Below are 15,372 nucleotides of genomic sequence, written 5' to 3'. Positions count from 1 at the left end.
GAAATTTTGGATTTTACCTTTTCTATTTAATGAGCCACTCATAATTCAACAAAGTATTGTTCAGTCTCCATGTATTTGAATATATTCTATGCTTTTATTTGCTGTTAACTTTCAGTTTTATTCCATTGTGTTCTGGTAAAATACGAAGAGTTATTTCAATTTTCTTATATTTTGTACAACTTGTTTTGTGTCATGAAATATGATCTAATTTGGAGACAATTCCTTAGACTGGTGAGAAGAGTGTGTATCATGTAGCTGCTTGTCAAATACTCGGTACATGTCTGTCAAGTGCATTTGGCCTATCTCATTTAATTCTGAAGTTTCTTTTTTGATTTTTGTCAAGGAGGTCTGGGCGACTTATCAATCAGTGAGAATGATGCATCAAATACTCCTACTATTCTGTGTTGGAGTCTATCTGAGCTTTTAAGTTCAGTAGTGTTAGTTTAACAGGATTGTGTACATTGACATTTGATACATATGTTATCATTTCCTTTTGACTACTAATAACATTTTTGGTATTTGATAATCTGATAATACGAAATTACCTTATTTGTCTCTCCTGAGTAATAATGGTTTGAAGTCTAGGTTTTTAGATGTGAGTATAGCTCCTCCTGCCTGATTTTTTGTGGTCCAATTACTTATCTACTCTTTCTCCCTAAAATATTGCATGATTTTTATCAGGAAGATACAATTCCTGTGGACAAGAAATGGTCATCTTGCTTTTTATGCAATTTGCCATTTTATGTCTTTTCATTAGGGAGCTGAGACCATTACCATTGAATGTCAATATTGAAAGGTAGGTAGTAATTCTTGCTTTTCATTTTTTTTTTTTTTTTTTTTTTTTGCCAGTCCTGGGCCTTGGACTCAGGGCCTGAGCACTGTCCCTGGCTTCTTTTTGCTCAAGGCTAGCACTCTGCCACTTGAGTCACAGCGCCACTTCTGGCCATTTTCTGTATATGTGGTGCTGGGGAATCGAACCCAGGGCCTCATGTATATGAAGCAGGCACTCTTGCCACTGGGCCATATCCCTAGCCCTCTTGCTTTTCTTTTTTGTGTTAGTTTCTACTCTTCATTTACTTATCTGCTTAGATAAGATCTACTTAGATGGTGAGATTTTTCTCCCTTATTTTTCTGTCTACACAAAATATTTCGTGTTTCCTCTTATGTGTAGGATTCTTTTGTATATTTTCTGCAGTGTTGATTTAGTGGTCATAAGTAACTTTATATTTGTTTTACCATTGAAGGATTTTACTTATCCTTCAGGTATGAATGCTTATACCAAGCCCTCCTTTCTTAAGGTTTCTGTTGAGAATCTGCTGCTATTCTGATGAATTGTTCATTGCAAGTGACTTGGAATGTATATTGAATAGCTTTCAGGATTCTTTCCTTGTTCTCTCCTTAGTGCATTACAGTGTTTATGGATAGGTTCTATTCTGACAGATACTCTCAAACACTCCTGTACCTTGGTGAGCTTCCCATTTTCAAGATCTAGTATGTTTTCTGCTGCTATTTTAGTGAACGTGTTTCCTCTCTATGAATTAACACCTTTTATATGTCCAAGCTCACAGAGTTGACCTTTTTATAGAGATCTGGGGTTTCTGCCTATTTTTATTCATTTTTCTTTATCTTTATCTTTTTTTGTTTGACTACCTTATCTTCAAGCCAGATATTTTGCCTTCTAATTGATTTACTCCAGTTAGAAGTAAACTGCATGACTCATCTCCAGTAAACTCCAGAAAAAAAATAAACCAGAAGTGGACCTGTGGTTCAAATGTTAGAGAGCTGGCTTTGAGGGGAAAAAAAGCTCAGGGACAGCACCCAGGCCCTGAATTTAAACCTTAAGACTGTCACAACAACAACAAAATACAGTTGAAAATTTCCTAAGTGTGTGTGTGTGTGTGTGTGTGTGTGTGTGTGTGTGTGTGTGTGTGTGTGTGTGTACTGGTCCTGGGCCTTGAACTCAGGGCCTAGGCAATGTTCCTAAGCATTCTACCACTTGAGCCACAGCCCACTTCTGGGATTTTGGTGGTTAACTGGAGATAAGGAGTCTCATGTACTTTCCAGCCTTGGCTGGCATTGAACCATGATCCTCAGATTTCAGTATCCTCAGTAGCTAGGATTATAGACATGAGCCACTGGGACCTGGTGGCTGTTGATTTTTTGAAGTGTCATGCTGCTTTCTTTTTCACATTCTTTGTTTTTGTGCTGTGATTTCTCATCTGGAGTCAGTCTATTAATTGATGACCTCAGTCAGATAATATCTTTCCATTGAAAATCTTCTTTGTTCTGAGAGGGCTCTGATTATTGTGCTTTTTCTTGCTTGATATGGAGTTAACCAAACTAAATATTTACATAGAGTAAAGCAACATTGGCAACATTTTCTGTACCATCAATCATGATTTTTATAAGAGACTAACATTCTTTTTTTTTTTTTTTTGCCAGTCCTGGTACTTGAACTCAGGGTCTGAGCACTGTCCCTGGCCTCTTCACTCAAGGCTAGCACTCTACCACTTGAGTCACAGTGCCACTTCTGGCCTTTTCTATATATGTGGTGCTGAGGAATCGAACCCAGGGCTTCATGTATACGAGGCAAGCACTCTTGCTAACAGGCCATATTTCCAGCAGAGACTAACATTCTTATATGATGTTGTAGAGTGTAGTATGGTATACTTTTCCTAATAGTTTGCAAGGGATATAGCTTAAGTATTGTGAGGGGAAGAGATCAATGGTATAGAAGAATTACTATTAATAAAACATTTGATCTCTAATGGTATGCTCTAGATTGCTGCCCATTTGTTTCAAACAAAGCCAGATATTTATGCATTTATGATAATCTGTTTGTACTCTTCTGATAGTAGGAATCACAGGGACTTACCGAAGTTACATCATTTTATTCAATTTCATATTGCAAACCAACCCATTTAAGAAAACTACATTCATTTTTATCATTTTTGTAATTTACCACATAAACTAGCAGTTACACTATTAAAATTATTGACAGGATAATGAACTTGAGAATTTTAATATTTCTGACAAAGAGAATTTGAATGACTGTTATTTTGATTTGTCACTTTAAAAAAGCTTTTTGATTGAGCCAAATTAAATTGTTGACTCTTTCTTCCTTTCTATTGATTGATGATACTGTTCTTTGAGTTTAGTACTTCCTACTTGCTAGGAAGTTTTAGCTATTTTTCAGATATAAGCCTGTTTTTTTCTTTGTTTTTTTTCTGTTTTTTCTTTTCAAATTTTTATTATCAAACTGATGTACAGAGAGGTTACAGTTTCATACGTTAGGCATTGGATACATTTCCTGTACTGTTTGTTACCTTGTCACTCATAAGCCTGTTTTTTTCACCCAGGCTAGCCATACTGTGATCCTCTGATTGTTGTCTCACAACTAGCAAGGATGACAGGTTCACACCATCATGCCTGGTGATAAAAGCTCCATATTCTTGTGCTTCATCCTGTGTATACTAGATTAAGTGGTGGCTTTGCAGTTGTTAGAAATTAAGACTTACTAGTTTTGCTGGGCTCTGGTGGCTCATGCCTGTAATCCTAGACACTGAGAAGGGTGAGGTATGATGAGTACAGTTGAAGGGAGCCTGGGCAGAAAAGTCTGTGAGGTTCTTATCTCCAATTAGTCACTAAAAAGCAGGTAGAGCTGTAGCTCAAGTAGAGTGCTATTCTTGAGGGAAAAAGTAAAGGCGAACCAATACAACAGTAATATTTACAAGACAATATGTTGTAAACTAACTATACAATTTGAGGTAGGAAATTGGAGAGGAGAGAAAGTGGGAGAAAAATGAGGGAAGGGGTAACAAATTGAACAAGAAATGTACTCAGTGCCTTACATATGTAACTGTAACCCCATCTGTACATCATCTTTACAAGAAAAAATAAAAGAATAACATCTAGGTCTTAATTAAAGCCACAGTATCCACACCTCTCCCTCCAAAAGACTTAATAGTTTCTGCACAGATACAGGACATCATATTTGTTTACTTGAAAAATCAGAAGTGCCTGTAATATAATGGAAGTTTAAAAAAATGTGAAGAGCATAAGGGATGTAGTAAATGCCCTTACTTTGTCCAGACATAAGTTGTTGGTATGGCTAGCTTTCCATCCAGGTCTTCAGCATTCATTTTTTTGTATAAGAAACAGATATTAATGTTTTTTTTGGTATAGTTACTTATACTGATATTATTGTCACCACAATTATTATTTACAACATCTCCTCCTAGATTTACCGAGGGCATCAGTGGTATTATTTTAATGTCCACATTTCAACACACAGGTGATAACAGTTATTGAAAAATAAGCCCATGCACTACTCACATGTTAATTTTAAATTCACCTTGTTTTTGAATTAGTACTTTGTTTCAAAATTTATTATCTCAACATATAAGTGAATGCCTAATAACCACAACAGAAATTCCTAAAAGTTTAGTAAACTTTCTGTCCCTTGTATCCCCTGGATATCAGATCAAGACCTTCAGCAGACAATACCAATATCTACTGATAGTATATATTTTTCCTATGCACACATATCATGATAAAGTTCATAATTCAACACAGAAAAAGATGAATAATAACTAAGTAGAAAACACAACATTATTCTGTATTCAAAGTTATATGACTATGGAGTATCGGACCTTGTCTAATAATATATTTAGACAAGGTTTACCATGGGGTGCCAAAAAATGCAGCAAGTGAAAACAACGATCAAGGGGATCACTGTGATAAAAGTTTGAGAACTGAAAAATCCTAAATCTTGTCAGTCATGTGTTTCTTTTTATTTTGTTTTTAATTTTGTTTTGAAGGTGAATTACTCCTGCATGTGCAAAGCATAAAGGCTTGCATATATGCTAGAAGACTTGAATGTGTCAGTTTTCATGAGAATTATAAGTAGTAAACTATTTAAATGCATTGAAAGTGTAATCTTACACCTGAACTTATGAGCATGTTTTTGGACCTGTTCACTTCCTTCTTAGTGGTCAGGTACAGGAACAGTAGCCTTGGGTCCTCAGATGAGCTCATACAATCCATGCCTAGGTGTGTTATTTACAAATTTAGATGAACTTTTCTTGAATATTGATAAAAGGCTCTTTATCTGTGTTCTATTTGGAATAATGTTAAGGTGGTTGTGTTTGTTTCCTAGGACCAGTGACACAGTAGTCCTCTCCCATAAGGAACACCTACCGGTCACTCAGGTTGTGATGACAGACACAAACAGACCACACTATGAAACAGCATATTCCTTGGGGCCTCTCCTCTGCCGAGGGGACAGTAAGTATGCCAAGAACTCCTTGATTTTGATTAACATATGCCAGTGTTTCATGAAAAATTTAATTGTACAAGTTCATAAAATTACCATCTGGGAAATCCCCATCACACTTTATTAGGAATGTGTTAACTTAGAAAAGAAGAAATGTGTCTAATTGCAACTGAGAAAATTCATATTACTGCTGTGTTAAGGTTCATTTCTATACTAGTTAAATATACCAACAGGTAAAAAACTAGTGGCTTAATCTGAAATATCACTTGGTTTGTATAGGTAACTTTTCTCCTTAATGACTTGGATCAGAAATATTTTGAACTTCAGATAGTTTTCAGACTCTAGAATATTTGTATACTCATTATGAAAAATTATAGAAATGCAAATCAAGTGTAAACATTAAGTTCATTTATATAAAATATATTTTATGAATTTATATAACTATATATTCTATAGATTTATAAATTTATACAAAATATAAAAGAGCTTATATGTATTATGAAGCTTATGTATTCATTTATACTTTGTATATTCTGTATACATATAGCCTGAAGGTGCTTTAATACAATGGTTTTAGTGTATCTTCATTTTGACCACAACCTTACACATGAGGCCAGGTATGGAATTTTACTTATAGCATCCTTTCAAGATGCAGAAAGTTTCCAAATTTTGGATCTCTTCAGATTTCAGATTTGAATAAGGAATATTCAGTCTGTAAATGACATGTACTAATTACAAAGCATGTTGCTGAATTAAGATGCCCCCATCCAGAAGACAATGAGAAAACAGAATCCATCAGGTATTTTCTGAGCATTTACTCAGGAAAATTGAATGATTCTTACTCCTCTGTGTAAAATAAAATATGAATATTCCTTCTTCTGGTCTCTCTTGAATAAACCCTAGTTTCTCTCTTCTGGCCACAAATGTGACTTTGTGATGTTGCTAAATCCAAACGTTAGTTCTCTTTTTTTTTCTTTCTTGATTAGTTAGAAACCCTGAAATTTTGCCATGATTTGCTTCTGTACTCTGCAGCTGTTATCTCACAACTCCCTGTTGTGCTTCTTCCCACTCTTCTTGCTAGCAGGATGTTGGTGGGCACCTGAGCTTCTCTTCATCAGTGCTATGGCTTCAAATACCACATGAAGCTCAGTGAGCCCACATTTATACTTCCAGTCCATTGAGGAAGCTCATTGCCCAATGGATGAGAAACTTTGACTTATATTTTATTAGGCATTTCAAACTCTAACTGTAAAAGCATAAAACAAATAAACAAAAACAACCTACTTCAGCTCGGTACATGGCAACTTTGTCCCTCTTCCCTCTCTTATTCCACTCACTCTCAATTTCTCTTTTCATCTCACAACTCATATTTAATTCAACAGCAAATACTGTGGCTTCAACTCCAAAAATAGACCTTGTTCTGGACATATGGCTGAAGTGTTGGAGCACTTGCTAACAAGTATGAAAACATGAGTGCAACCTCAGTGCTACCAAAGAAATGGAAAACAAAACAAAAATAGACCCAGAATCTGGTTGACTCACAGCTTCATTACCACTTTGAATTGTGCTAAACTGTAAGTGGATTGTGGGCCAGTGCTGTTGCCCATTCCACTCAGCATACTTGTCAATAGAAGATCTACTATGTCAATCCTCTGCCCCAAACCCTACACTGGCACCTACTTCTGAGGAACAGAAAAAGTGTAATATAGTCACCAAGGCCTTGGTGGCCAGACTGACCTCTGAGTCAGGATGTATCTAGTGGTATACTTCAGGAGGAAATTCTAGCACTTGTATATGGATAGTCAAAATACAGCAGAACATATTATCTTACCTTGGCTAATTATAACATGGTCATGCACATGTATACTGTCCTTCTGACATAGCAATGAGGATCACAGTTTTGCTTCTGAATGAAATGAAGAGAACACATTTACCTATCTCTCTCCCACTGACAGTACTAGTGAAACCTGGTCAGGAGGCATGAGGGTATTCCTTCAGGACCAAAGCATAAATCTCACAGGCTTTTAGCTGAAATATACATAGCCATATCTATGGGAATAGATAAAGGGGAGTATATGGTGCTGAGATTTTTATATGCCACTGGAATACTTAAAAGACAGATTCTAAGCATAGACTGTAAAGGTAATGTGTTGTGATGACTAAAAAGCCAACATATAAATAACCATAAACAAAAATAGAATGCTAGAAATATTTAATCTAGATGTAGGCATAATGGTGGCACAGAAAAAGAAAACTGCACAGATCAAGCAGGAATTTCTTACGAATCACCAAGGTGTTATTTATAAGTAACTCATATTAAATAGACACAGCAAAATTTGTTGAAAACAGCAAAAAGTACAATAACCCAAACACTAATATAACCCAAACATAATGATAATATATACCACATATACCACAGAAGACAAAGTAATCTTCAGTTTGTACGGTTATAACAGAATGTCAGGATGGAAAATAAATGTATGTATGTATGATAGTGGCAGTATGGAAAGGAATAAATGACAAATATGTATAAAGGTTAAATTCAATGCTTTTTTCTCTCTAACATAGAAAATCAGCAAAGATTTTGAAAATCACACATCAAATGCCTTGTTTACATAAAATTGATTTAAATATGACAATTTGAATGATCATGATAACCAATGAAAACTGCTATGTGATACCACTACCCAGCAGTTTTCATTGTAGTAAGGAAGAAAGCGAAGGAAGGAAGGAAAAATGGAAGGAAGGAAGGAAGGAAGGAAGGAAGGAGAGGGAAGGAGAAAGGGAGGGAAGAAGGAAGAAAGGAAGAAAATGAAGGAAAGAGAGTACAAGAGGAAGAGCAAGTACATTGGGATGTATAAAACAAGTGAGTCTCCTGTATATTATGGATAGAAATGAAAAATAGTCCAGTCATTCCAGAAAACTGATTGACAGTTTTATGTAAAGTTAAACATATCTACTATAGGATCCAGAAATTGCACTTTAATGTATCTGTTGTGTAGTAAATGACAATTTATGTTCATGTAAAAACCTATATGCAGATGGTTATGACAGTTCCGTGCAGAGTTGTTGGAATCAGGAACAAGGCCGGATTTGCTTCCAGTGTGAGCAGTGTGGTGTGTCAGATGACAAGGGTAGTGGCAAGAAGTGGATATCGATAGATTCATCCATGTGCAAACCTCTAAAGGAAAGAAGTCAATCCTAAAAGGTTATGTACTCCTTTTACCCTATCAGGCAACTAGAGCAATGGGAGAATTGCTTGAACTAGAGGATTTGGTTATAAGGAGAGAGCAAGTGGGAGAGTGTGGGGTGATGGGGATTCTCTTTATCCCACTTTTGTAATGGTTACACAAATCATTGCATGTCAAGATTCATAACTGTACATTCTGAAGTCATTTTTACTCTATAACTTAAAAATAAAAGTATGCTTTGAAAACAGAGATTATTTCCATAGTGACTGTCCCTTTACTTAGCTTCACACATGTCTAAAATTTAATCATCAAAGGAGTCATCATTTAGACATTCATCTCACAGCCACATGTTCAGAAGAACCACATAAAGGCTTGCATAGGCAAGTAATGCACTTATGAGCGAAAACTAATATTAGAAATATGAATTAGTTGCTCTTTATTTTATTTTCTCTCATCATTTGTCTCATTTTTTGTTTGGTTGTAAACAGATTCATTTTGGAATTCAGCCTCCTTCAATACTGAGATTTCATATCTTCATTTTCCTACCTTCCATGGGGAGCTCAGTGCTGATCTGTCCTTCTTTTTTAAGACAACAGCTTCCTCAGGGGTGCTTGTAGAAAACCTGGGGATCACAGATTTCATCAGGCTGGAGCTGCGTGGTGAGTTGCCCATGCTAAGGAAAGCTGTGGGGTATTCAGTAACAAGCAATAAACCTTTCTGCAGTCTTAAGTTCAGTTTTAGTGTTTCACCTCCAGAGTAGAAATGTATTTTGCCTTCCTAGCCACCTCCCAGAAGTGTTCTCCTAATGAGCAGGCTCTGATACTACATTCCTGTCAACTCAGCATGAAATATTCTCCCCTCTGAAGTTAAATGAGCAATTCTCCATTTCCAGCTCCTGCAGAAATCGTTTTTTCCTTTGATGTGGGGAATGGACCTTGTGAGGTCATCGTTCAGTCACCCACTCCCCTTAATGACAACCGATGGCACCGTGTGAAGGCTGAGAGAAATGTGAAAGAAGCCACACTCCAAGTGGACCAGCTCCCTCAGAAGACACAGCTTGCCCCAGCTGATGGACCTGTTCGCTTGCAGCTCAGCAGCCAGCTCTTTGTGGGTAAGTGCTGTTGGTGAAAAAGTCCAACTCAGAAACAATGGCAAACTATGATGAGGACCACTGTGGCACCGTCACAGGTTCCAGGTGAAGGTTTGTGAAGTTTCCCACCTCTCCACCTAGGGTCCTTGATAGAATAAGAACTTCTGGATAAGTCACAATGGTAAAAAAAAAAAAAAACTTGGTGGTGCTTTATTGAGTATGTCAGCAAGCAGGCAAGCAGAAAGGCAGAGGCACACTCTAGCAGATAGAGTGTGGGTGTGTAAAGGGAGACACACTGAGCTCTTTGACATAGGAATATGTATATATATGACATATCATATATATGATAAAGGCAGGGTCTTAGCATAACTTAAAGTTATGCTAAGGTAAATCTTTATTTTTGCTCTTAAGTATTTGGTGTGACACTTTTATTACTTTAGCTCTGGACACTTTTATTACTTGAGCTCTGGGTCTCTGTGACTGACCTCTTTAAACTTTTGGTCATTATATTTGGGCATCCCTTCCAACAAAGAATTCATTCTTACATAAAACAAGTGTTTATCCTTGAGATTCAGAAACAGAGTATTTAGAAGCAAAGAAGATAGTGCTTCTAAATACACTGTTGGTTTCCAAATTCTTTGTTGCTTTTTATCATGTTTCATTTTCGCTAATCTATCCTGCTTTAGCACCATTAGCAAGGGACGTCATATTTAATACTTCTTTCCACAGATACTGCAGTACCCAGTTTACTGATGAAAAACAATGTCATGCACCATCAGAAAGATCAAATCCCTTGTCAGAAGAAAACCAGCTAAGAAAAAAATCCATACCTGTGTTGGGTCCATTTCCAAGTTTGCTCTTGGTGCCCAAGACAACTCATGTTAATTTCAGCTGCTACTCATCAGAATCTATCATATGAAATCACCTCTTCTGTTATGTGCCTCAGTGTAGTTGGTGAATCTGCCTTTAATTGGGAACAGAATCCTTCAGTATTCCCTCAGAAAGAGGAGAGCCAGTTACATGCAGAAATAGCCTGGTATGCCTACCTGTGACTAGATGTCCACTGTCCAGCTCCTGGCCATTTCTTTTCACATTTGCCATGCTCACAGCTGGCTCTGGCTCCTTTGCTCTCCCAACCACTTCTTAAAGATCACCATTCTGCCAGGTACCAGTGGCTCATCTTGGTAATTTTCAGTACTCAGAAAGCTTAGAGCTGAGGATTGCAGTTCAAAGCCAGCCCTGGCAGGAAAGTCCATGAGACTGTTACTGTCACTAAACTACAAAAAAAAAAAAAGAAAAGTCAGAAGTAGAGCTGTAGCTCAAGTGGTAGAGCACTAACCTTGAGCTAAATAAAGGTCAGGAGCAGAGACCAGAGTCATGAGTTTAAGCCCTAGGACCAGCAGCAAAAAAGAAAAAAAAAAATTACCATTCTTTTAATGGAGGTCTTTGCTATAAATTATTTGTTCTTTCATTACTGTTTGTTATCCCTAAGTGAACAAAATGTTTTGTTTTGCTACCTTACTTTTCAAGGCACTCAGTTCTAATCTGACTCTAATTTGGCGACTACACAGGTCAGTGAAATAGCTCAGGCCATTCTCACATAAAGGATGTCCAAGTCAGAAATAAAATATAAATCACAAATTAGCCCATGGTCTGCTTAGCCTAAAGACGCCATAGTGTAACAGGATGACTGCTTTGGAATGAATTCAAGTGTGCATATGCAAGTGGCCCTTGGCTCCAGAAAACCCAGCTTTAGGTGCAGCCATCTCTTATTCTGATAGAAACTTCACTTAGATCATTAAAGTGCTGTTCAGTTGATATAGTCCCCCCCCCCCCCCCCCGCTGATTTATAGTCCTGAGGACAAATGAATGGGATTTCTAAGAGCAAAGTTGGTATGGACATCTGCCTTAGAATTAGCATTTCTACTCGGGAAAGGTTTCTAAAGCTCAAGAGGCTAGTTGAAAATTCAGATTTTGGAGTCTGCTCTCCAGGCCTGACTCATCCCTGGATGAGCCCAAATCTCTGGTTTTCAATATGCTCTGTGTTCTCCAAAATATACCAGTGTCCCCGGATGAGAACTGTTGCCTCAGGCTCACATGGGTCCAGATAAAATCACAAAGGGATATACAGAGTTGATGCTTCATCATTGTGTTCCCGGCTCAGGACAAGCTCTGTCAACCCAGGGCCTCAAATTCAATCCCACTCCTGGATTATATTCTACCATGTCCTTTGATCTCTCTGAAATTCCTTTTTTTGTGTGTGTGTTTTTTTTTTTTTGCCAGTCCTGGGCCTTGGACTCAGGGCCTGAGCACTGTCCCTGGCTTCTTCCCGCTCAAGGCTAGCACTCTGCCACTTGAGCCACAGCGCCGCTTCTGGCCGTTTTCTGTATATGTGGTGCTGGGGAATCGAACCTAGGGCCTCGTGTATCCGAGGCAGGCACTCTTGCCACTAGGCTATATCCCCAGCCCCTGAAATTCCTTTTTTACAGCCTTATTATTGGGAGTCTTCCTAGGAAAGAAACTTGCCAATATAATCAAATTTTCAACTGCAATATTTTTTTCCTCCCCATCAGTCATGGGGATTGAAGTTAGGGCCTGAGCACTGTCCCTGAGCTTTTTTTTTTTTCTCCTCAAGGCTAGTGCTCTACCACTTTGAGGTACAGTGCCACTTCCAGTTTTCTGGTGGTTAATTGGAAATAGGAGTCTCAAGGACTCCTTATCCAGAATGGCTTTGAACTATGATCCTCAGATCTCAGCCTCTTGAGTAGCTAGGATTGTAAGTGTGAGCCACCAGCATCTGGCTGTACATATCTTTGTTTTGTTTTATAGGTTGTAGGGCTTGAACTCAGGGCATGGGGCACTGTCCTTGAGCCCCTTTGTGCTCAAGGCTAGTGTAATACTTGAGCCATAGCACCACTTCTGCTTTTTGAGTAGGTAATTAGAGATAAGTGTCTCATTGAGGCTCTTGTGCCCAGGCTGGCTTTGAATGGAGATACTCAGATCTCAGCCTCCTAAGTAACTAGGATTACAGGTGTGAGTCACCAAACCTGGCTGTACATATCTTTTAACAGACATATTGCATATAAATTAAGCTGTGAGTTTTTCTTTTTTTTTTTTTTTACAAAGAAGTGTAACAATATTTAAAATGTAACTAGAAATGATTTGAGAATATTTACTAAGTTCAACTTTAAGACAACATTTTTGTTAATATTTTATTCAATGCGGTTACATTATATATTTATGTATGTATTTATTGCAATAGAATCTCACTACATAGCCTTATCTGGCCTCTAACTTGTGATCCTCCTGCCTTTACCTCCTGAGTCCTAGGATTACATGTGTGTTCCACCATGTCTGGCCTATTTGACAATTGTTAACATTTTGTCACAACCTATATTTTCAAATTTGCATTTGTTCTGAGTACTTTTGGAAAGTATCATAGCTTCTGATATCCAAGGTCTCAGGTGGACAGGGAGGTGAAATCCTGAGAGTGCTTGGGGAACATGAGCCAGCAACAGTGCTTCCTTTGTAGGGGGAACGGCTGACAGGCAGAGAGGTTTCCTTGGCTGCATCAGGTCCCTGCAGCTGAATGGGGTGGCCCTGGACCTGGAAGGGAGAGCCACAGTGACACCGGGAGTGGAGCCTGGGTGCGCAGGCCACTGCAGCAGCTATGGACATCTGTGCCATAATGGGGGGAGATGCCGAGAAAAACACGCGGGGATTGAGTGTGACTGTGCCTCCTCTGCTTATGACGGGCCCTTCTGTTCACAAGGTGAGTATGGCTGAGGAGCTGCTAAAGGAAGTGTGAATGCAACTGGGTTTTTAGACCCCAGGTTCCAAGGACAGGAGTCCCGAGTTAGGTCTGACCACTCATCCCAAATAAAGAGACATGGGGAAATGAGTTTATTACATGGCGGGATGGGAAGACTGCACTTCAGTATGTCTTCAGTTGTCTTACATGGTACAGTCCTTGGATTCAGGTTAAAAAGGGAGAATTGAGGACAAGGGGTGAAAGTTACATATAGTTAAAACAGTGTGCTTCACCAGTGTAGCCTGTTTGACCAGTAGCTCAGTCTTTATAGAGGAGTTCTGGAAACGTTATTGCTTTACCACTGGAATAGAACAGTAACAAGTTTTCTGACCAGTGATCTTCCTGAGCTTTTGGCTGTTTTCTTTTAAGATGATAATAAAAAGGCATTGCTTGTTTGCAGTTTGCCTTTTGTTACTAGATGTTTTCCCAGGAAATAGCTCAGATCTAAGGCCACAGATATAAAGAGGGGTAGGGAGGGTGAATACTGAGCTTTGACATAATTCACGGGACCCACCCAAAGCATCTTTTAAATTGTCTCTTACATGGAGATTATTCTGGAATTTATTTGATGCTATGAAGAAAGGAAAATTCTGTGTGATGATTTGAAATGCAATTATTTCTGTCCTAAATCCATGTCAAAGATTTGGAAGGAGATATGAATTATTTTTGAGAAGCCAGTGACTACTTCTATTAGCACTGGTAGTACTTTGCTACTTTCTTCAGGGTAATGCCCGAAGGAGAGCAGTGCCTCAAATTGCACATTTAAACTGGAAATTTAATTCTATGTGAATCAAAACTGAAATATTTTTGTGACATTAATAATAAAATGCTCATTGTTAAAAATTCTGACTTGAAGGACCATAGAGAATTAGTGATCTATATCTAATATTGATTATATAAATCAAAGAAACAGTATTTCTGTCTTAAAATGTATGAAAGTACAAAATAGAAAAAATGACATTATTATTTTCTCTCTTAGAATATTTAAGACAAGATTTTTTTTCCAAATGTGCATCATACAAATGTCTTACACTTAGTACTGATTTAACAAAAATTGTGTGTTGTCCAGAGATTTCTGCATACTTTGAAACTGGATCATCAGTGATCTACAATTTTCAAGAATGTGACAATAACACCTTCAGTAACAGCTCCAGCTCCTTAGCAGATTTATCTCATGAAGAGCTGACCCTGACCAGAGAAATTGCGACCCTGAGCTTCCGAACCACAGGGGTGCCCAGTTTACTGCTCTACGTGAGCTCTTTCTTCGAGGAACATCTTGCAGTTGTCCTCACTCCACATGGTGAGCATCCTCAGTGTTACATCCACAAGCTGAATTAGAAAACTATGACCACCATGCTATAGCCCTAAGTGCCCAAGCCTCCCAGCCAGGACAGCCAGCAATGTGCCCACAGTGTGCATTTTACTAGCGTTGGGCTATTTTCCATTGTAATCGCAAGTTCTTGGAGTAAAAATTAATGTTAAAAAATCAGTGGTTAAGCTGAGTGACAGTGGCTAATACCTGTAATCCTAACTTCTCAGAGGTGCTGAGATCTGAGGAGCAAGGTTCAAAGCCAGTCTGTGCAGGAAAGTTCATGACTCTTATCTCCAATTAACCACCAGAAAACCAGAAGTTGGAGCTATATCTCAAAGTGGTAGAGCACTAGCCTTGAGTGAAAAACTTAGAGTTCCCAGGCTCTGAGTTCACGCCCCATGACTGACCCCCCAAAAAAAATCTACAGGGGGCTGTGGATATGGCCTAGTGGCAAGAGTGCTTGCCTCATATACATGAGGCTCTGGGTTCGATTCCCCAGCAACACATATACAGAAAATGGCCAGAAGTGGCGCTGTGGCTCAAGTGGCAGAGTGCTAGCCTTGAGCAAAGAGAAGCCAGGGACAGTGCTCAGGCCCTGAGTCCAAGCCCTAGGACTGGCCAAAAAATTTTAAAAAAAAATCTACAATTCAGCTGAGTGACAATGGCTAACCTCTGTAATCCTAGCTACTCTGG

General features: G+C 38.4%; 1 protein-coding gene across 1 annotated transcript in view; it reads left to right on the top strand.

Moving 5' to 3' along the window:
* Positions 1-15,372, top strand: part of LOC125352476 (contactin-associated protein-like 3) — an 86,539-nt gene that overhangs the window by 54,519 nt on the left and 16,648 nt on the right. Inside the window, exons 14-18 of the mRNA XM_048347606.1 lie at positions 5,159-5,286; positions 8,955-9,125; positions 9,359-9,577; positions 13,089-13,328; positions 14,437-14,667. Coding sequence (XP_048203563.1) covers positions 5,159-5,286; positions 8,955-9,125; positions 9,359-9,577; positions 13,089-13,328; positions 14,437-14,667 — 989 coding nt within the window. The remainder of the gene's footprint in view (positions 1-5,158; positions 5,287-8,954; positions 9,126-9,358; positions 9,578-13,088; positions 13,329-14,436; positions 14,668-15,372) is intronic.

The sequence above is a fragment of the Perognathus longimembris genome, chromosome 1 (genome assembly GCF_023159225.1).
Source record: "Perognathus longimembris pacificus isolate PPM17 chromosome 1, ASM2315922v1, whole genome shotgun sequence".
Lineage (NCBI taxonomy): Eukaryota > Metazoa > Chordata > Mammalia > Rodentia > Heteromyidae > Perognathus > Perognathus longimembris.
This window is presented reverse-complemented; position numbering and strand designations above follow the sequence as displayed.